The sequence below is a fragment of the Pectinophora gossypiella genome, chromosome 9 (genome assembly GCF_024362695.1).
Source record: "Pectinophora gossypiella chromosome 9, ilPecGoss1.1, whole genome shotgun sequence".
NCBI classification, from domain to species: Eukaryota; Metazoa; Arthropoda; class Insecta; order Lepidoptera; family Gelechiidae; genus Pectinophora; species Pectinophora gossypiella.
The window spans coordinates 15,116,782-15,139,704 of record NC_065412.1 but is presented as its reverse complement, the minus strand read 5'-3'; the positions used below and the strand labels follow the sequence as shown (position 1 = coordinate 15,139,704).

The 22,923-nt window shown below is 37.5% G+C and overlaps 3 protein-coding genes across 4 annotated transcripts; 2 read left to right on the top strand and 1 right to left on the bottom strand.

Annotated features, from left to right (window-relative positions):
* The first annotated feature begins 628 nt into the window (after positions 1-628).
* Positions 629-7,910, top strand: LOC126369638 (origin recognition complex subunit 2). Of its 2 annotated transcripts, XM_050014169.1 has the most exons (9): positions 734-810; positions 1,240-1,293; positions 1,556-1,723; positions 2,135-2,362; positions 3,175-3,272; positions 4,265-4,426; positions 4,989-5,520; positions 6,284-6,517; positions 6,802-7,910. In XM_050014169.1, exons 2-9 carry the CDS (start codon positions 1,290-1,292, stop codon positions 6,999-7,001), a joined length of 1,626 nt encoding a protein of 541 aa, XP_049870126.1. In that variant the 5' UTR covers positions 734-810; positions 1,240-1,289; the 3' UTR covers positions 7,002-7,910. The 2 variants fall into 2 exon arrangements, with proteins under 2 accessions (XP_049870125.1, XP_049870126.1); XM_050014168.1 differs by lacking the exon at positions 1,240-1,293 and having other exon boundaries at positions 629-735.
* Positions 7,907-15,123, bottom strand: LOC126369702 (acidic leucine-rich nuclear phosphoprotein 32 family member A). The gene is made up of 6 exons (XM_050014270.1): positions 14,937-15,123; positions 12,756-13,132; positions 12,360-12,445; positions 10,747-10,818; positions 10,019-10,138; positions 7,907-9,349 (listed from the first exon to the last, which is right to left on the bottom strand). The coding sequence occupies exons 1-6, from the start codon at positions 14,982-14,984 to the stop codon at positions 9,267-9,269; spliced, it is 786 nt and encodes a 261-aa protein (XP_049870227.1). The 5' UTR covers positions 14,985-15,123; the 3' UTR covers positions 7,907-9,266.
* LOC126369836 (alpha-1,6-mannosyl-glycoprotein 2-beta-N-acetylglucosaminyltransferase-like) lies at positions 13,828-21,375 on the top strand. Its single transcript, XM_050014401.1, has 2 exons — positions 13,828-14,052; positions 19,947-21,375. The coding sequence occupies exon 2, from the start codon at positions 19,972-19,974 to the stop codon at positions 21,373-21,375; it is 1,404 nt and encodes a 467-aa protein (XP_049870358.1). The 5' UTR covers positions 13,828-14,052; positions 19,947-19,971.
* Positions 21,376-22,923: the final 1,548 nt, after the last annotated feature.

Below are 22,923 nucleotides of genomic sequence, written 5' to 3'. Positions count from 1 at the left end.
ACTCGACACACATATAACGAAGTAGCACAGGAAAATACCACAAAAACTTCACCAACTAAGCGCACCGAACGACGGCCATTAGCGTTTATTTATTTATTTGTACACAATAAAACAGACACAAGGAACATACAAAGAAAACAGACAGTACAGATAAGCTTATCTCTAAACAAAGAGATTTCTTCCAGCTGACCTATGCGACGAGAGATATTCAACGTATAATATTATATAGATAGACATACATACGCGTACAAATTATAAAAAAGTTACATTATATAAAAAAATATAATATGGCAGATCGTAGACAATCGGGGTTGTAGTTGGGGTGAGTGAGGGGCGCGGTTGAAATTACCCCCGTCGCTTAGAGGCCGAAAACTTTTTCTATATAAGAGACATGAGAGTGAATCTGTGGTAGGAAGTTTTTTTTAATTTATTACAGCTCTGGTTACTAGATCATTGGCCGAAAAGTGATACTTAAATAACAAAATTCAGGAAATTAATGACTCAGAACAATAACTAAAGCAATGATAAAATCTAGACTACTAATAAAGCTAAAAACTTAAAAAAATGTGGTAAGAAGTTGAGATTGTGTTTGTGACATTGAATCATCATTGAATATACCTATAGCCTAGACCTAGATAATATTTTAGAAAGAGATAAAGCATGTCAATTGGACCTTGGTCCTTGCTCAAAAAGCGTCAAAACGCGATCAACTTATCTCTGTTTTGGGTAAAGAAGGTAATAAATCGAATCAAAATAAACTTAAAAATGTCATTCACAAAATAGATTCCCGCGTGTTTATTGTTCTGATATTATATTTTCCTTGGGCTTTTCGGCGGGAAACGGGAACGGGACAGTTGCTTTCTTCATTGAGTAATCTAAATAATTAATACGAAGTAGTGTTTTGTGGTTAATGATCGCATTAAGTTAGTCGGAAGACATTCGCGAGTGTTATTATATTGGAGTATTCAATAAACAAAGTGTATCTGCCTATTTTCGCTTCGTGCTGGGAAGCCGCTTCATAACTCAAAAGTTTATGCGGACTTTTGAGTTAATTCGTTTGGGGTTCGGAGTAGGAGTCTACTCCGAGGGTGGGGGCTTAGGTTTCATCATCATCACCTTTCATCATTTCATTAATCATCAAGAAAAAAAATACGTCAGACATGGCTGTATGGGCATAGTTCCCTTTGCCTTACCCTTCGGGGAAAACCAAAACAAAAAAAAAAAAAATATATTTTCCTTGTAATAATGGTAGTTCTAGTGTAATAAATACAAGAAGTGCAGATTCATGGATGCGTAAAATGTTAAGCATATTATATTGTTATATACTATTACAAGATTAAGTTGTTTTTTGTACATTGCCTGTGGTTTACACAACAGTTGGTTTTCTGGACAAATTAGTTACCTATATATCTATCAGGTATTTTTTATTTAATAATAATATTTTACTGTACCAAAACACTATATGAAAACTATAAGAAACTATGCTATGCTGGTGAGTTTAGCAAACATAAATACCAAAAAATGAGTTACAATTCTATTGATTTTACTCTTTCAGTCATGAATTCGGAAACTGACTCTCCACGGCGACTAGTACGGAGGAGGACGAAACCAAAGAAATATGGTGACTTCTTGGAATCATCCCCGACTAAACGAAGAGTGGAAAGAGAACTGGAAAGCTCTGATGAGGAGAATATTGATGAAACTCAGCAGCTCAAACCAACAGGTATGTTTTTATTACAGATAAATAAACACTACTTATGACCATGACTGTAAATCCCAATAGTATAGTAAGATAGAACTGAAATAGAATGTTGACTTTCAAAAAATATGCTCTGATAAACATTGAAAACAAAAGTTTTTGGAAGGGGCAGTAGCATAAAATCAAATGTTATAGCCATCTGGTATTGAAGACCAGAGATTTTAGATGTTCGTTTGCTTCAATCCTGACTTGAGATAGGAACATAGGTCCTACTTCTCTTTGCTTATTCTACAATCATTTATCGTATCGAGTTTCCTGATTTTATAAAAAACGGAATAAGTTTTAGATTTCTCTTAAATCAGTTCTAAATTCCAATACATATAAAAATATTATATTATTGTATCTTTTGTTTTTATATTAAAATTTATATTTCAGCGTTGTTCAGCATTGATGATGTTGAAGGCCAAGACATTTTTAAATTCAAGTCTCGGCACACCAAACTGGATTTACAAAACAAAGTCAAAGCTACAATTGTTAGTTCACCTAAAGTTGTGGAATCCCCACTAAGGACTCCTAGAAAAAGCCTTGTGAAGGGGTCCTTAGTCAGTCCATTTGGTAAAGGAGAAGCTACTCCTAAACATGTTAAGGAGATTTTGAAAAAGAGTAAGTATTCTTTTTATAAAATACAACTTTGAGCTAATGATAATGAGATAAAAATGACAGAAATAATATACCAAAACTTGGTACATCAGTTCACTTTCATTATGATTTATTACAGTGGATCTCTTGGTATTTGCCTAGAAATGTGTATAATGTTAGTTAGAGTAGAATAGGAATAACTTTAAAAAAGTTAATCTATAAGATTTTCATTATAGTTGCAAAATAGATGTAAATTGGAAGCCAAATGTGAAAACAGAGTAAAAGTTACAGCCATCCAAAATCAAGGAGTTAGAAAGAAATGACAATGCCATGAGTTCCTATGTAGAATGGAATAGAAATAGTTCATTATGATGTTGTCACATGTTACTGGTGCAATACAATCTGCAATCAGCTACATTCAAATGCTGTTTTGCTGAGATGAAGCATTCCCACACCACTGACTTTAACTGTATCTCTAGTATTAAACAAGATATTGAAAGCCAAAGGACAATGAGTCAAAATTTCCCCTGTCAACAGATTCCAGACATACCTCATTTGAAGCGTCTTAGTGAGTTGATATTTTTGTTCTATGGCGACTTTCTCAAAATATGCCGGGTTTAGCATCAGGTCTTTAACTATGATTTTGAGTACAGTGACAAGTACTAATATGTACACACTTTGAAACCATGTCACATTAACTTTTTTGACAAATTAAATCATAAGTCTCATTAAATGTCAAATTGTGCTAGAGGATTCTAAAGTGGGTACATGATATTGCTCATGACTGTACCACTTACGATTACAATTACGATTTTCACTTTTTCTATATTTTTCAGGAATCATAAAGGAAGTGGAGAGTGACAGTGCTGAGAGTGACTTCTCAGCCAGTAGCAGCGATGACTTCGTACCTGATGAGAGTGACAAAGAAAATGAGGTAACTTACTTTTACAAAATTTTTGTTTTATTTATTTAACGCACCGTGGTTCATTAAAACAATAGAAGTGCACGAAATTCTAAATGTACCTATGGTCAGAGAAGAAATAAGCAATTTTGGACCCCAGTACAAAAAAAGATTATGAATGCACTCAAATCAGCTTGCAGGGCAACTATTCCAGAAACCATACGTCGTCTAAAAAAGAAAGAAAGAAAGTTTATTGAGTACATCAAACAAGTAACAATTATAAATGACCCTGACTCCTAAACTAGTATTACTTAGTCTTCCCAAATTGACATACTTTATTTATTATTATTAGAGATACAATAATACACTTTTTACTTAATAACTTTAGTAATGAAAATGCAACAAACAAAAAAAAAATACAAAAAGAAACAAGACATTTTCGATAAGGACAGTCAGGCTGAATGACTTCTTCAAAGACAGGACTGACTTCGCTGGGAGGGAGGATATAAACCCAACTCATCTGCTTGATAGACTAATTGCAAGATACAATCACAAAAAAAAACACACCTTACCTGTGCTTAGGGACATTGGATGAGGCTATTAGTTGTCCAAGTGACGCGGCATACTTGCACTATCCCGGCTACATTATGCATAAGTTCATACCGCAGGCCTGGGTGTGCGTGTATGCTCGCGATGATTTTTATTTTTGGTTTTGTCCTTAACAGGAGTGGGTCTATACAGGGTGTAAATGACATCGTAACAAATACTTTGAGGGATGATTCAGACCAAGATTCTTAGTTGATATCAAGTGGAATTTTCCATCGCAAAAGTATAGAATTGAAAATAATTAAAAAAATATATAAGAAAAAACATAAATTTTGCGACGGAAAATTCCACTTGATATTAACTCAGAATCATGGTCTGAATCATCCCCCTCAGTATTCGGGGATGGTAATAACCGCGCAAACTTAAAACAATGTATATTGTAACCTGTTTATAAAAAAAAACGATTGTATTTTCCCAAGACTGCATTATCATCAGCAAGTGCTTCTGAAGAGGAGGAAGAAATGCCAAGGAAACCAGCTGAGAAACAGCAAGCAGCGCGACACAAGAATTCACGAGGCAAGAAGGATTCTGAATACATCGTCACCCCTGACAATTACTTCATGATGCATTCCAGCAAAAAGGTAATCTGTTTTTTATTATATTCTTCTTTGTTTCTATTACGTAAGTAGTGCGCGGACAGTAGGTACCGTGGTAACCCCGTTGTAAGACACTTGACTTTCCCTTTGAGGTCCCAGGTTCGAATCCCAGCACCGGCCTAAACCAATGATATTGAAATTGTTTTCTAATTCACCGCTAATAAATGATTATCACGTGCTCAGCGGTGATCGAAAACATTCCCGAGAAATGCGTTTCGTATATGACCTAACCTGTATTGGGCTGGTTTTCCCTTCGCGGTTTGCAAGGTCAGACAGGCAGTCGCTTCTGTAAAAAACCGGCATTTCAAATGTTCAGGTTCATAATTCTTTCATAACTCTTTTGAGCTGAATCATCCCTCTCAGTATTCGTTACGGTGTCACTAACACCCATATGTACTTGTATGGGGTGTAAGTGACATCGTAACAAATACAAAATTCCACTTAATATTAACTCATAATAATGAGCTGAATCATCCCCCTCAGTATTCGTTACAATGTCACTTACACCCTGTATAACTACTTAGACTATACAATTTATCTATTGCAGATAGCCACATCCGACCACACATTAGCAAGACTGAAAAACATGAATCTCAATGGAAATTTGGATGAACACATCCACATATCAGAAGAACATAAAAAGTGCATTTCAGAACTAAACCAGTCCCATAAACAGCTGTTTGACAAATGGCTCTACGTTTTGAGCGAAAATTTCAACATAGTCCTTTATGGTATTGGGTCTAAGCGCTTGATCTTACAACAATTTCAAGTCGAGAAGTTGCAAAAATTCCCGTGTATTGTCGTCAATGGATTTTTTCCAAGTCTAACAATAAAGAGCATTTTGGAAAGTATTATAATTGATTTGTTAGGAAATACTACAGTGCCTTCAAATGTGGGAGACATTGTGAGTCTTATAGACAGTCAATTGACGGAGAGTGGGACCGATTTGTTCTTAATGATTCATAATATTGATGGGTTGATGCTGCGCAATGCTAAGGCACAGGCAATGTTGGCGAGCCTGTCGCAAATTAACAACGTCCACACTGTAGCGACGATTGACCATATCAACGCGCCGTTATGTAAGTATACAGAATTATTTACTTATAGATATTTGACATAAAAAATAAATTGCGAGGTACGTCGGAATTAGAGGTCGGAGCCGACCCAAAATTTACCGGCGGCGGCGCGCCGGCTTTTTAGGGTCGGCGGCGTGAAGTGATTTTTGTATCAATTGATGAACAATTCAAATTTTCGAGTAATCCAGTAATTAAATATGCCTTGTTCTTACTTATTTAGATTTTAGTTTAAGTTTAAAATTAGTGGACTGTAAAGATTTTCCTCTGCTTAACTTTCTAATTTCATAGATAACAGACATGCATCTTTTATCTTTGTTTTTGGGTATAAATGATGACCCTTTTTATTACAGCCAGCCACAATGACATCTTCCATCCATTATTATTTTGGTCAAAGTAAAGAGAAGCAATATAGGTAGCAACATAATTATATGCATAATGTGATCCAAATATCAAGCGACAATTATTTTTATGTACGCTTCTGCCATTACATTGTATTTTTAAATAACTATGTACCAGAGTTATGAGAAAATACGTAATTTTCACGTTAAATCTCGACAGCGCCATCTAAGTTATTTTTGAGGAATGTATCCTACAGGCTTAGAGCACAGTAAGCACGCGACTCTTTCTCGCCGCGACAGAGATCATCTGTTTCTTTCTGTGCAGTACTGTGAGAGAGTGACGGGTGACGTATGTCGAGGCGAGAAAGAGTCGCACGCTTACGGTGCGAAACCCGCTGGATCGCTCATCTAGTTTGTTATTCCCGCAGTATGGGACCATTCGAAGCTGAGCAAGTTCAAGTTCACGTGGTGGGACGCGACGACCTTCCAGCCGTACTCCGCGGAGACGTCCTTCGAGAACTCCCTGATGACGCAGCGCAGCGGCGCGCTACAGCTCTCCTCGCTACGAAGCGTGTTCCAGTCCCTCACTTCCAACGCTAAAGGCATCTACAACGTCATCATACAGTACCAACTTGAGAATCATAAACAGGCGAATTATCAAGGTAAATTAAATATTGTAACACAACTATATAAATTAGATTCTTTTACGCATATTTGAACGTCAAAAATTAAATTACATATTATGTAACTAGCTGTAAAACTACTACCACATCGGAATCTGTAACGCTGAGGGAAACACGTGGCCAGAAAACCTTCCAGCACAGGGCCCTAGTCCTACTGTTTCATGTTTCCGTTTCTTTTTTTTAATCTAGTCCAATTGCAGTCGGTGGAAGGAAAGTGAAAAATAAAGAGTTTATGTGACTTAAGTTCAAATTTATTATTTCAGGTTTGCCTTTCAAAGATCTGTATTCGAAGTCTCGCGAGCAGTTCCTAGTCAGTTCCGACCTGGCCCTCCGAGCTCAATTGACAGAGTTCCTAGACCACAAGTTGGTGAAGATGAAGAGAACTTACGATGGCAGCGAGAACCTCATTATACCGATCGACACCTCGCTGTTGCAGCAGTTCTTGGAGCAACAAGATAGCTGATGTTTGTACTCTTGGGGATAATTTATGTTATACTGCATGAATTGAAGTACCCACGGTATAAGAACACCAGGTATGCTCAAAACTGACAGCTAACATTTCAAGGCTAGCCCAGCTGACGTCCTATCACCCTGCGTTGCCATTTCGTAAAAAAAATATGTATCCACGACCATTGTTATATTTATTTTGCAAGGAAATTTTAGTAAAAGAGTTACTTACAGATTTTTATATATGTATGTGTCTTGAAATTAAGTGACTGATGTATTTAATTACTATTACAATAATAAAATTTAAGTCCTTGGAATGTTGCAGATACCAATTTAATGTTAACACATACGTTATCAAAGGGCTAGCAATGGCGGCTTGTCATAGGATTGAGCATATCTGGTCTTATACCATGGTATTGCTATCGGTAGTTAAAAAAAAAACAATAGTATCTATAGTTAGTCACTATCTGACTATTGCAACAACTATCGATAGTCCTTGCAATGAGGAACTTTCCATATATCGTGGGTGATATTGCAAACGGACGTGTCTGCAGTATTTGCTAAAATTATTTGTCTTAGGGTGCAAATGGGTGAATATCAAACTTTCATATTTTTTTCGTGAAAAATTGGGTTCCGACATGAAAAAACAACAACAAGGAACAAGTTACCTCGTAGCTAGAACTATCCTTTTTCATAGAAAAAATAATATGAAAGTTCGCCACCAAACTTGACATTTTGATTACAATTTAAAATTTTAGATACGTCAGTTAGTGACGTCAGCGATGATATATTTTCTCCACTTTATACCAACCTATAAGTACCTACCTCTCTCGCTTCCTGCTGCCACGCCGCTAAGTGAGTATCTCCTCTTGTTATATCCAAACCCACCTTATACTTATTTATTGAAATAAAACCATAAAATGTATGTTTAGCTTTTATTTTACAATCCCAGAAATAAAAGTCTTAATAGGATTATAATATAATATATATCAACAGGCCAAGTTGTAAATTACTTAAACTTAATGACTTACATAATACAATAAAATTATTAACTAAAATTATCTTCAACATATCTGGCACGTTCACCATATGCATCAACCAAACATTTCATATTATTTTATCATTGATATCTTTAGTGCATAAATTGCTCTTTTAAAATTTAAAAAGATTGTAGAAAAATACTCTCTTGAACTCATGAGACACCAAGATTGTTCTAATTACAAAGATTATGTTATTCACTACGCCCGTTGGATTAATTCTAGGAAAACGATGAATATCTCGCAGTTATCATTAGTGAGATTACGAAAATGAATTCAACATAACTCACTGTCCTCTTAAGAGGTAAAATTCAAATTCTTAATTTAAAAGCATTAATTTAGAATATGAACAACAAAAGTTTACAGGAGTAATTGAGTGTTTAGGGTTGAACTACATCTGGCCTAAGAGCTGACTGCGACCGCTTCGTTGCTTTCGCCGCGGGCGGTGGCATTATCTCGCTTTGGCAAAAAGGTTTTGAGTTATAGAAAAAGATAGAAGCACAGGAAATAGAGATACGGTACGGGCAGATGTAGCTCAACCCTTATCCTTTATTGTAAACACATCTATGTGCTAGATACCTAACAACATTCTCGGAGGATTCTCTGAGGGAGCGACGAACGACCTGCTTCAGGCAAGTCAATTAGCTTGTACTTTTTTTCCTTCTCTAACTGTAAACAGTCCAGAAAGACAGACACTACATTTCACTACACGAAAATTGACACCAATGTCGGTAAATTTTGTATTACTGCATGTCCATTATCAGTCCTAATACTTGGTCGTCACATCAACACGTAACACACAGGCGGAGCCCAAGAATTAAAGGAATCCATTTAAAGAACATGAAATTATATCATTCAACGCTCATGTTCACTCACTTAAATCTAATTAATATATTTCATACCAAAGTTGTAGGTTTAAGAATCTTCGAGAGCTATTTTAATTTAATCCTAAATCATGCACTTCCATTCAATGATTAGACTAAAATTAAGCATGTCAATAGAATAAAAAATGATTATTACATAAACAATTTAATAGAAACATTAACTTGTCGGACAACAAACTACAGATTTCACACAAGACAACGATGGGTGAGAGTACGGGCACATACCGTGCGCGGTGAAGCGTGCCGCGGGATCTCACCAATGACAACTAGTAGCGGTGAGGGTGCGACAGAGGTTTATTGTCCGATGCATCGGAGCGCTGTACACTTACAAACTAGTACGATACTCCGCTAAGGCAACACTCAATTCTCGTCGTCGTCCTCGTGTTTCCGCTTTTTACCCCGAGTGCTCTCCTCGGGCGAGCCGTCCGCGTTCTCATCGCCGTCTGCGAATACAAATATTATCAGTTTAGTCCCGTATAAAACAAAGCTTAAGGACGAATATTGCTCCATTTTCTAACAGGCAGTCTGCTGGGTACAACAGTAGCTAAAAATAGTTTTACGTGTCACAACTTATCGGTAACGTTAGATTATAATGTAATGATCTTTGTTGTTCCCTTTTAACCCTTTTTTAGAGTCCCCAAAACAAGTCGCTGGCATCGTGGTATCTGCATAGTGTTATTGTAACTAAGGGGCCGTCCGTTAATTATGCGGGGCTCGAGAGGGGGAGGTCCATGAAAAAAATCACGAAATATCATAAGGGGGAGGGGGGGGGGGGGGTAGTAATATATCACGAGTATTCATTTTTCGGCAAACGCGCGATACTGAACCGAAAAGCGGCGTTTCGTGCAATTAATTTGGTAGGTACTTATTAAAAAATACACGTGATAAAGGCTGTTAAAAAAAAAACATCACATGATTAATGGACGGCCCCTAATAATTTCGGCTCCATTGAAATCGGCAAGATTTCTTTCATGGCGCGTACTTTACTTGTTTACACTGTCTTCCTACAGGCGCTTAGGGCAGCTGCAGTAGCACTGGCAGTACGAGTATTTTGTAAACTAACGCTGTTCATTTTGCACTGGCTGCCGTGGAAGGGGGCTGAATGTACATACCCTGTGCTTTGGCGTTGTGTTCGTGGTCGTCGCCGTCGCCCGCCTCGCCGTCGTCGTCATCATCCTCCTCCTCCTCCACGTCGCTGCCCTCGTACAGGGAGCTCGCCGAGCTCTCCTCCTCTGTACGAGAACAATACACTTAATGAAGACGTCAGCGTCATTAAAGTCAATGAAGACGTCAGCGTCATTAAAGTCAATGAAGACGTCAGCGTCATTAAAACCAATTAACACGTCAGCGTCATTAAAATCAATGAAGACGTCAGTGGTAACAGTGTGGTCTAGTGGTTAGAGCACTGGGGTCCGGAGGCCAGGCATTTGTCTGGATAGGTTTGAAATTGGTTAGTTGTAATGTAATACGTACGGTGGATTTAAAACCTACACACAAGTATACGAACTTAGCAGCAGGGTCACATTGAATTCACCTAAAAAGCAATATTACTATTTGATATATCATGACATTGCACATTTAAGAATAAGAATAAAATAAATTTATTGCCAGTAAAAATTTACATTTGCTATAATTAATTTTATGATGCACAAATGACAAATTGCAATATTGCTTTTCAGATGAATTGCTTTAATGTGGCCTTCTTAAAGCCTCTGACAGTAACATAAAATAAGCTCACGACTATATCCCAATGTAGTCAGAGGACATTCATTCTAAAATGATTAAATACCCACACCTCACCAAGGTTTCTGTTAGACCAACATGATAGGTGGTAACTTACCTAGATTCTCATTGTAGACTGCCCTCAGGGAAACATCTTCATCTTCGTCCTCCTCTTCCTCAACGTCAGAACCTGTAACAACAGAAGGAAAACGTAAAGAGTGGGTTCAAGTTCGAACCAAACAATTTTCATTACATTTTCTTTTGACCAACCCACAGTGGAGTAGCATGGTGGAGCATGCTCCATACACCCCCTGGTTGTAGGGTAGGCCTGTGCCCAGAAGTGGGTATACAGGTAGGTTGTTTATGTATGTTACGAGTTCCCCTCATGAGAAATCTTCCCTTTCCGACATTGATAGGAGGGGCAGATAAATAACTCGATAAATACTAAAAGATAACGCAGTTTTACATGAGTTTTTTCCTATTTGCTGTGCAAATAGTGTAGTTCTTCTCTCGTTTGGGTTATGAGGAGGAAGACCAACGCCAGCAACGTGGTGTCAGAATTATTATAGAGACGCCAACTTCCATTGACATAGACATAGTAAATACGTACCTCACGTACGTACATACATCAGTAAGTAGGATACAGGCCTTCCGAAGCCCAGAAAAATTAGATACATTTTAGAGGTGATTTCAGAAATGTCTCCACGACACAGAACCCAATGAGAACCCATTGCTCAACCATTGGACCTCAGGGGTCGTTAATGCAGTTCTATCAGAATATAACTGGCTTGTTATTAGATATTACTGTTTAAAAAAACAAGCTATTTGAAGTTTTAAAGGAAGGACAGATAATGTAAGTAGGTCAATAATTTAGACACATGGCGATTTTGGTGACCTATAATAAAATTTTGAAATAAACAGAAAAGCATCACAAACACAAATGATGCTTACTTTTCAATAGATAGCCCATGTGGAATAGCAGGCCATAGACTGTATATAGTATCATTGGGAGAGATGTACGGTCTTCCTCAGGCCGTTGGGTTACATTATCATCGTCAATGACCAGACAGCCTAGGTCTAAATCCACATCTGCAATCCACGGCACAGTATTAGATGTACCTAGTATGCTATGTTATACTTTAACACCATTACCATTTTTCTTGCCTTGATTAAAACTAATGAAATGATAGGTATACGGTAGGCGCCTTATAGTGAAAATCACGTAAGCACCTTTTTAAAAAGTCACATACTAATGTGATTTTTGCAAACCTTGCAATAGACAAGCTAATTTCAACGAGGTATTGTTGAAAAAAATCACGTCACTTTAAAACGACGATACTGTTATGTAATACTAGCAATTTTATTTATAAAGCCAATGTGATAAATGTTATGGATTAGACTGAAATTTTAACAATTGGGAAATGCAGTGTTTTTTTGTTTTGTGTAGGCTCACACTAGTTATGTTATTAGCTTGCACTGTCTACGTAGATGTAACAAATAACATGGATTTCTACCAACGTACGACATTTATCTACGTAGATTGCATATGCTGGTCAAAGCCCGCGTTATTTGTCGCGTGAGCCATGCTACTAGGGCTGTATTTAAATTAAATTAAAATAAATTATAGTTTACTTTTCTCTGTTTCTGTACCTACGCTTTGATGTACTTATATGTGAGCAATAAAAATATTTGTTGTTATTATTTTAAACTTTGGTTCTAAGATGATCTTACCTTCTCCGTCCTCATCACTATCATTATTCCCGTTCATCTCCTCCTCATCATCACTGTCATCAGCTTCTCGGTCCTCCTTATCAAAACTGGAATTTGATAAATTGATATTTTAATATTTACTACTTTGAACTGTATTGATATGGGATATTATAGCAGTTATTAGCATGATTAGATTTTCACCTGAAGATTGATTTAGTATACATAGTTAGCATTTAGCATCTAACTACAAAAAGCAAAGGCTTTTAATTTTGTCTCAAAATTGGCCTACTTAATTTTTTCTTTTCTTTTTTTTTCTTTTATCTACAGAGCAAATATGGATCAGCAGTTGATACTTTAATAAAATAATAAACAGTATAGTATGTACATAGTATGTACTATTATATTCAGAACACTTACCCATCTAAGTACTTTAACGAAGGATGTAGTGCAAACACCTTACTCCTGTAGTCATCAATAGTAGTAACCTCATTGTTGAACAGATCAAGATTTTTCAGATACTCAAACTCTTCCAAGGGTTTGAGTGCTTCTAGGTCTTTGATTTTGTTCCCAGAGAGATTCAAGTGTGTCAGTTTCTTGCAACCCTTGAGGAAATTCAGCCCGTTGGATATCCTGTTGTCCGATAACTCCAGTTTCCTGAGCTTCGGTAAAGCTGGGAAGGCTTTGAGCGTAGTAAGACCAACATTGTTGAGACTGAGGATTTCCAAATTGACATATTCATCTGTAAGCCCCACGATGTTGGTACTTCTGCAGTTGTCCAAGTTGAGCTCTTTAACCTGTGTAGCAAAAAAAAGAAAGTATATTTCTATTTCCATAACTATAGGCTATGTAAGTATAAAAGTTACAAACTTGGTGCTGACTTTGTTTGCAGATTCCTAAGCTTAAGGTAAATAACTCTAATAAAAATCATTAAAATATATGAAAAACAACAACAAAATGCCAACATAATGAGAAAAGTATACATATTTGGGATAGTCTCAGTGCCCATAGTGGATTTCAAAATGTGTTCGTACAAGATAATAGTTGAGTACAGCGCCATCTACATTTCCTACAAAGTAATATACTATAAGAAGAATACTATGTATGTGTATGTAGTCTTGTTTCTATTGTTTTTGACTTTTGTTATAGCTTGAATGCAATGTGAAAAACTTGTTACATAACGATCCTTAATTTTTCTGAAAAAAATATTTATTCCCTAGAAGAAATAGGGAATTCCAGTTACCTATTTCAAAGTGGTAAACTAGCACTGGTTTACTGCTGCCATTATAATGTTTACCAAGGTTATTTGCTTACATGCTTGAATATATTTCTGTTCATGTTCGCCAAATGCGAAATATATTGAAAATCATACTAGATTTTTACAATTACTCTGAATGCCACAGAGTTGATAATGGGACAGTATTGATTTAATGAGTTTTGTAACTGGCTTGTTGAGTATTTATTGAAGACAAGCCAACCAAAACGTCAAAATGGTGTGAGTTGTCAAAGGCAGAGGCGCAGTTTGTAAAAACCTAGAAATGTGTGATTATTTCGCGGAAATAACCATTGAAACGTAAAAGGGATGTGTTCTTATATTTGTTTCTACCAAGAAATGTTAAGGGCGTGTAACAGTTGCGAATAGAATTAGGATCGTTTTCATTTTGCAATGGCGGATGACACGAATCATCGCGACGCAATAAAAATGGCCGCTGTATTGGTAAGGCGTGCGTCAATATGCGACTTGAAAAGTGCAATGAGTTGATGATATTATCCAAACTAGCGTTCGTGAGACGTGTGCATAAACCACTTTAGAACACCAAAAGCTTCGGCAGCAAGTTGTTGCGAACCGGGCGTTTAGCAGGTGAAAGGGCGCGAAATTACGATGACCACTGGACATAGTTAACACCATATGAATACGTGTTTCTTGCAATTTCTAACTTTACTGCTGCATACCTACTCACTTCAAAGTACGAACAGCAGAAACCAATTTTTAACGTGGTCATACAAAAATCTCATGAACTTTGTGTAATTCCATTGACATTGACAGCCCATAATCAATGAGCCCTATTTTTGAAATGCACCAAATTTCAATGATGATTACTTGTTAGAATGTGCAAAATAAATGTATAAGATAATTTTGCATGTAAACTCGGATTTTAGTCACGTAATTACACTTTTCATGATAAACACATAACACATCCTACCTTTATACGTTTCAACACTTAACCTCAATAACTGAATATTTTACAATAAAAACGGTTCCTCTGCCGTTATTTAACTGAAACATGCTGTAATTTACAGGAAAACTTGTCGGAACTCAAGGGATGATTGTTTCTATCTATTTTATTTGCTAGAATGTAGAATAATTATGTGCACATGAATGAAACGTAACAAACTGTAATGGCTAATTTCTTTATACAATCATGCCACATCTCTAATTAGGATGTGGATTTATGCGGCATATTACTTATAGCATGATATCAAATGAAGACAGTGCAGAATTATCCATAAAAATCAAATTTTTATGCCGAACACTTAGGTACCTAACGAAATACGTATCGACAAAACATTCCAATACATTGAAAATTTGATTTTATTTACCTGTGATGGGGTCCTTCCCCTTAGTTCCAAGGCCACTCTCTTCTCCATCTTCTGAAATGTGTAGATTCACACTTGAAACACTTCAATCACCTTTATTTTTTTTCTCAAGGAACTAAATCACTAAGCTTGGGTTTCAAAACAGAAGGAAACTATAGATACACGAGTGACGTAGTACAAGAGGCGCCGTCTGGTGGCGAAATAAGGCGGCCGGACGCGAAGTGTTTGAGCAACTTATTATCTTTTGAACTACAATACTCATGAGATTTTGTATATTTTGTCATAAAATACAATTCTAAAATATTAATAAGTATTTACTAATTATTTTTAAAACGCAATAATATGTACTTTTACGATTTTATTCTTGCGAAATAGAAAATTATACACGTTAGGTTGGCAGTGCTGCGAAGTTGGCAACCTGGTCGCAAGTTGGCGGGAGTTTCGAAAATAAACCTTAATGCAAGTGCCCGGTCAAAAGACCGGCAAGCGTGTTTACCGTGGTGGAGTTTCTTAAATTATTTATTTATTATTAAACTATATTCTGAATTACTTGCAATCCAGATGTTTAATTTGTTTTCAACGTTTATAAATCATGGTATATTTTAAAATTGGTTCGAGTTATTATTTAAGTAAATTTCTTAACAAATAAGTGTGTAATGTACCTACTAGTTATTTACATGAAATAAAACTTTCTAGTTTATTATTGAATACTTTTTGTTATAAAACTGTAGTAGGTACCAACACTTAGATTATATGCCTATAAAATATGTAGGTACATACATACATATATATACACGGAGAGTATTTTAAAATTCACATAAGACATTTACTATATAAGTAAGTATATAGATGGGAATTATAAAAAAAAAAACCCTTTAAAAAGAAATAAGTAGGACTACGGATACTAAAATCCACCTGAAAGTGCTGAGTGGCATGCGAGGCAAATCTACAAATTAAAAATAGTAGGTAGGAAGGTACCTAAATCAGTTCCCTGTTGGATATAGGAAAAGTACTAGGTACCTAGCTTAGCTACTAACCTAAAATTATGTCGCAAAGGACTTATTTATTTATAAAGAAGGTACACCAACATCTTATATAATAACATTAAATAAAGTAAAAGTTACATCAGGAATTAGACTTTTACATAAGCTTATTATTACACAACATTTTCAGTGTAAGACAACGTAATCGTTTAGTTAGATAACTAAATTTAATGAAAAAATAAAATAAAAAATAAAACAGAAAACCATGAACGATGGAATGGAGTTCTATAGTCTCTGCTTACCCCGGTGGGAAATGGGCGTGAGTTTATGTATGTATGTATGAAAAAAAATATAAAAAAATGTAAAATACACTACTTCTACTATTTCTTCTTCTACTACTTTAGGCCATTAGACAATTTATACTTCTTTAAATACAATCCTGCATTCTTAACATGCATACATACCACTGCGCGCCAGTTGTGCCTAATAGGGTGGGCATAGCAGTACCTAGCTGGAAAGTACCTAGTTTGCAGTTACTTTTGATTCGTTATACTGACATGCAGATTAATATAGATAAGATGGATAATGTCATGCATGATAACGGAATGTTCACATTTTGGGAACGTTCCCGGTAGAGTAAAAAAGCGTAAAACTTATGTGAAAAGAGCTCTTTTTCTATTACCTAACTATTTTTTTTTATTACCTAACTTTTAGGCAGATAAGACCAGAGGAGTACAAGGAAGAACAGTTTGAAAAAAGAAATAAATTTATTTTATTCTTATTCTATTTTTAAAGGCAGCCAGTGGTGCTAATTCCTGTAAATACCATCTAATTTTATTTTAAGTTATATCTGTCATTTTCTTATCCGCTGAAAAGGAAAGAGATGGGTAATCGCCAAGCATAAAATTAATGGAACACACGTCAATTTTCAGCACAAATCTAAAACAACCGTCTAAAAATTTTACATTGGCCAATAACCCGACAGAATTAAGTTGACAGTACACGTCAAACGGTTTGCATACCAGCGAGATACCTTTTTGATTCGTCCGGGTTATTCATTCGTTTACTCATTCTTCCTAAAATTAAATGCTGTCAATCATCCGTCCTTTTCCTTTTCGGCGGATAAGAAAATGACAGGTATAACTTAATGTACAATTAGGATGTGTCTACAGGAATCGGGACCATTGTCATTACTATTTAAAAGTTTTTACAACGGGAATATTCTCACTCTGGGAATATTCCCTGGAACGGCACATCTTTGGTCATGCTGGTGATCCTTATTGGAGTGGGCAGAGTAACAAGTAATCAGATACAACTTGCAGTTGTTACTTTTGATCCAAAGTTATTTACCATAATATACATGATGTTATTTTTAATTCTATACTTTTGTGATAAAAATCCACTTGATATTAACTCAGAATAATGAGCTGAATCATCCCTCTCAGTATTCGTTGACTGAAATTCCTTACTTGTAAAGCATGGCATCACGCCTGTTTTCCCGAAGGGGTAGACAGATGTTATATTACTTATACATATACACCCATTCCTCGGCAGTTATGTTGATGTATGATGTGACTATTGCCATTTACCGGGCAAAAATTTAAAACCACGTGACATCAATTATCTGTGATCAAAACGTAAATTCGAACTCAAATTCATAATCAACGATATAGAGCCCCTGACATGCGTTGTCCGAGCGACCGATCGACATCACGGAATTTTATGACTTGCTCGAGATGATAAAGTAAATATATTTTTTTATTTACTCCCAGTATTGGCCCAAATTCCTGCAGACACCTAATTTTATTTTATGTAAGTACCTATAAGTTATTCCAAAAGTCTCAAAAAAAAATATGTAGATGGCGCTGTTGGCGCAAGAGCAGCTCGGTGGCGCAGCGGTTAACGCGCTCGGTCTGCGATTGTTGAAGTAAAGCAACTTTCGCAAAGGCCGGTCATAGGATGGGTGACCACGAAAAAAAAAAGCTTTCATCTCGAGCTCCTCCGTGCTTCGGAAGGCACGTTAAGCCGTTGGTCCCGGCTGCATAAGCAGTCGTTAATAACCAGCAATCCGCACTGGGCCTGCGTGATGGTTTAAGGCCCGATCTCCCTATCCATCCATAGGGAAGGCCCGTGCCCCAGCAGTGGGGACGTTAATGGGCTGATAATGATGATGATGGATAACAGATGTAATGCAAGACGACCGGGCGGACAATACTGTCTTGTACAGTCCTGTCCGGCCCGACGTCTGAACGCTTCCTCAAAATAACATTAGTAAGGATAAACAGTAGCATAAAACCATTGTACCTCTATAAGTACTTTATATAATGTCCTTATTGTCCGTCAATAGGTAAAAAAAAAGTATCAAGACGTTTCCATCCAATTACCCGAGTGTTGCTTACTATAGAAATTTTATTTCCCCATTTGCCATGAGATTCTGGTACACCTATATTTATTTATTTACATTTCACGACTTTACAGGTATATGGCGGCTCAGTAATAACCCTGACACCAGGGTTGATGAGGTTGGTATTCCACCTCACACCCACCCAATATAAAAATGATGATTCTTGTTATTACACCCAGGCATAACACATCATTTACCTACTTACTTATTGTTATTGTAGGTAAGTAGCAACAATTCTATACCATGTCTGATCTAAATATCGAGCAACTCTGGCATTATGTAACCGAGTAATGCGAAAATGGGTAATTATCACGTTAGATCTGTACAACGCCATCTGTATTGTTTTTGGGGAATGTAGCCTGGAAAGTTCCTCATTGTATGAACAAATTATTTGTTCTAGTTTTACATTTAGGTCCCGTGGTCCAGTGGCTGAGCGTTGGGCTCAAGATCCGGAGGCCCCGGGTTCGAATCCCGGTGGGGACATATCACAAAAGTCACTTTGTGATCCCCAGTCTGGTTAGGACATTACAGGCTGGTTGTCCGAAAATAAGATGATCCGTGCTTCGGAAGGCACGTTAAGCCGTTGGTCCCGATTACTACTAATTGATGTAAGTAGGTATGTAGTCGTTACATGAGTCATGTCAGGGGCCTTTGGCGGCTAAGTAATAACCCTGGCAACAGGGTTGATGAGGTTGGTATTCCACCTCACACCCACACGATAAGAAGAAGAATTTAGGTCCCAAGAGCTGGGAGCTAGTAGCCGCCAGCCCCGCAAGCCAGGACCGTGGGAGATGGCAGAAGCGGAAACCCGGCTAGCAATGCAACGAGTATATGGCCAGTCCGACGCTGTGGAAAAGTGCGTTTTATCCACTGATACCAGGGTCGACTTTAAATTCTCACTGTGTTTCGTGGCGTTACACTCGTGATTCAAATCTAGAATATTTACTTTGTTAGGTCGTTTAAACTCTACACTCAATGGTAAAACATAAGCTCTTGTAAAACAAATACCTACCTATTTTCAATTTGTGAAAATAGCTGGCCTCTGTGGTCCAGTGGTTGGGCGCTGGGTTTATAATCAGAAGAAGTCCTGGGTTCAAATTGCGGTGGGGACATACCACAAAATCACTTTGATCTCTCGTTTGGTGAGGATATTGATCACCCGATTGTCCGAAAGTAACATAATCCGTTTCGGATGGCATGTTAAGCTGTTAGTCCCGGCAATTATTTACTATATCAAGCATGAGGTCCTTACATGAGCCATGTCAGTGGTCTTTGGCGGCTCAGTAGGATTAGGTAATCCTGACACCATATTTAATGAGGTTGATCATTGACCCACACGGGTCCGCGGAGGTCCGCGTTGCTCTAAGCCCACACGAGAGAAGATTGTGTTTAAAAAGTTTTTTATTTATTTAAGTAGGTAGGTTTACATTTCTGAGGTACATTCTGTTAGGATGACAGGCATATTTTTTAAACAGAATGTCTAATTAAAAAAAAAAGCTTCGAAAATGTCACTTTTAGATTTTTGCTGATGTTTTACATTTACTATTTTTTATAATTTTTATATTTTTTATACACTTTATTTTATATTATTATTTTTTTTACATTTTTTATGAACGTATTATGAAGAGGAATCACTGATCTTGATTGGACAATGGAGCAGCAAAATTTATTGCAAATCAAATATGACGATGAAATTAAAGTCTGTAGAACCCGGAAGAAGTTCCCGTGTCTCCTGGTACACATTCGCAATGTGCTCGTCGTACTGATATTATTACTTCTTATAGTTGTCTATCGAGGTATTAAAATCCGCGATGCAGAGTTCGAAGCGATGGTACCTAAAAACGGCTGGTTTTACCTAATGTTCAAAGAAAAAGAGCAACCAGCACTCAATTTATCCGTCATACGACGATTGATAGACGAGTACAACAGAAACGAAACAATATTGAATCAAGATATATACGGCCCAATTAAAAAGGACACAACAATTCTGGTGATACAAGTAAAAACCCTTACATTGTATTTGAAAAACCTTATAATGTCAATGAGCGATGTCCATGGTATAGAAGACGCGTTGGTGGTATTTTCCCACTCGCATTACGATGAAAATCTCAACGAGTTTGTCCGCAGCATAGATTTCTGTCGCATTTTGCAAATTTACTTCCCGTACTCCTTGCAAGCCAACCCAGATACGTTTCCGGGATTCGAAGCGGGTGACTGTCCGTATTACATAGATATTGCAACGGCCCGAGCGCAGAACTGCACGGGAGCGTATAACCCAGATTTACACGGCTACTATAGACACCCTTCTACAGTGGAAAAGAAGCACCATTGGTGGTGGACAGCCAATAAAGTGTTTGAGAATCTAACATTCAGTAGCAAGCACGAGGGTATGGTAGTTTTCTTAGACGATGATTTATTTCTCCTGCAAGACTTTCTATATATGGTGGTTTATATGAAGGAGTCTGCTACACCGCTGTCGCAGTACGAGTTTCTTTCCTTGGGAACTTTGACTGGTGACATTGTGTTTGACGAGAGTAAGGCGTACCGTGTGGCGGTTACGTCTTGGGACCCGCAGTATCACACAGCTGCTATGGCGTTCGACGTAACCACTTGGAACAAAATCGTATCGCACTTCGACTTGTTTTGTAACGTCGACGAATTCTCCTGGTCTCGTTCGTTGTTCTACTTGTCGCTGAACAAGAAGGGGAATGGCGACAGGTTCAAAGTATTATCCTGTGACACTCCACGTGCTTACAAGATCAAACCGCAAACTTTGTACGAACGAATGCTGCAGTTGACGTCGTTGGATACCGTTTATCGTCTATTGCAAATAAAGACTAAGTACGAAGACAACTTGTTTCCTCCAACTCTAGAAGTTTACACGGACATTGAATTGCGGAGTCAAGAGTTTAATGCTTTGTTTACATTTGAGAACAGTGGCGGTTGGGGAGACCTGCGGGACAAGTTGTTGTGCCAGAACATGACAATAGCTAAAATTAAACAAGTTGTTTTCGATATGGAGCGGTACATTCAGGAACAAAATTTTCTTGATTAACCCATTTCAATAAAAGTGCACAGAATTTGTGACGTTTTATTTGTTTTGAGTATTTTTGTAAACTATGATAGTCAAGTTGCTGTCTCGGTTGCTCTGGCTGCCTGTTCTGTCTTGGAGTCATCTGAGAATTAAGTAAACAAACTCTTTTTCTGGGAGAACTAAAAATAGATTATCTCTACTAGCTTTCCGCGACTTGCTCCGCGTAGATTTCAATTGTCGCGTGCGACATGCTTATTCCATCGTCATCATCATCATTATCAGCCGTACGACGCCCACTGCTGGGCATAGGCCTCCCCCAAGGATCTCCACGACGATCGGTTTTGCGCTGCCCGCATCCAGCGGCTTCCCGCGACTTTCACCAGATCGTCGGTCCACCTTGTAGCGGGTCTACCCACTGAGCGTCGTAAGCTTAATCCATCTTTATATTAATAAAAACTGTCCTGTAGTCTTTCCCAAGGTCTATCTATAAAATCGGTTTACTAGTTTTGGCGCGAAAGCGTAACAGACGGACAGTTTTCTTTCGAATATAATATTAGTAGGGATTGGCTCTTACACGTAAAACATCTGTTGCTATTAGTCTTTACGACATCGTTTTACTTTTAAGAGTGCAGGAGTCGAGCACTTAACTGTATTGCTCTACAAAATAACATCGTATTACTTAGGACGCTCGAGGAGCTCGGTGGCGCAGCGGTTAACGCGCTCGGTCTGCGATTGTTGAAGTAAAGTAACTTTCGCAAAGGCCGGTCATAGGATGGGTGACCACAAAAAAAAAAGTTTTCATCTCGAGCTCCTCCGTGCTTCGGAAGGCACGTTAAGCCGTTGGTCCCGGCTGCATTAGCAGTCGTTAATAACTATCAATCCGCACTGGGCCCGCGTGATGGTTTAAGGCCCGATCTCCCTATCCATCCATAGGGAAGTCCCGTGCCCCAGCAGTGGGGACGTTAATGGGCTGATGATGATGACTTAGGACGCTTACAGACCCACGCACGATCGACGACAAGTGTCGCGTTTCGTATGCCTTGTCACTAAAGTCTTACTTTAAGTAAGTCTAACATAACAAAAGATAGCATCGCGCCTGTATCCCCGAAGGGGTAGGCAGAGGTTTATAGTAGCCTATTGGTAAGACTGTTATGCAAAGGGGCTAAAGTGTAAGTAGGTAAGTAAATGTGTAGGGAGTTCGTATATTTAGTCATGAAAATCCCTTTAGAATTTTAGTGGAGAGCACAAACATTCGGCTAACTTTGGCATTTGCTCGCATAATTAATACCCTACCATAGAGTGACTGTCAAAACTCGGTGCCCTGAGTGACGTCATTATGCCCCTCCATGACGTCAGTATGCCCTTGTATCACGTCACTATTATACCCCTCCATGATACCAGTATAAAATTGATTAGTTTCCTAGATGAAAGATAAATTAAGTACTAAATAAAGACACTTGTAAAGCTGATAAAAAACCTTTTTTTATTTCTATTTAACTTATTTATGAATTTTAATAAAGAAAAATGTAATAATAAGTGCCAAATTTTGTCACGTTTTTCAATGACGTC

Bases quoted from the DNA above. Each gene is read 5' to 3' on its own strand.
- LOC126369836 (XM_050014401.1), top strand. From the start codon at position 19,972: ATGGAGCAGCAAAATTTATTGCAAATCAAATATGACGATGAAATTAAA.
- LOC126369638 (XM_050014169.1), top strand. The intron at 1,724-2,134 runs GTATGTTTTTAT...TTTATATTTCAG, and splicing joins TCAGCAGCTCAAACCAACAG to CGTTGTTCAGCATTGATGAT. The intron at 3,273-4,264 runs GTAACTTACTTT...TATTTTCCCAAG, and splicing joins AGAGTGACAAAGAAAATGAG to ACTGCATTATCATCAGCAAG.
- LOC126369702 (XM_050014270.1), bottom strand. From the start codon at position 14,984: ATGGAGAAGAGAGTGGCCTTGGAACTAAGGGGAAGGACCCCATCACAG. The intron at 13,133-14,936 runs GTAAATAAAATC...TTTGCTACACAG, and splicing joins GGGGAAGGACCCCATCACAG to GTTAAAGAGCTCAACTTGGA. The intron at 12,446-12,755 runs GTAAGTGTTCTG...ATCAAATTCCAG, and splicing joins TCGTTAAAGTACTTAGATGG to TTTTGATAAGGAGGACCGAG.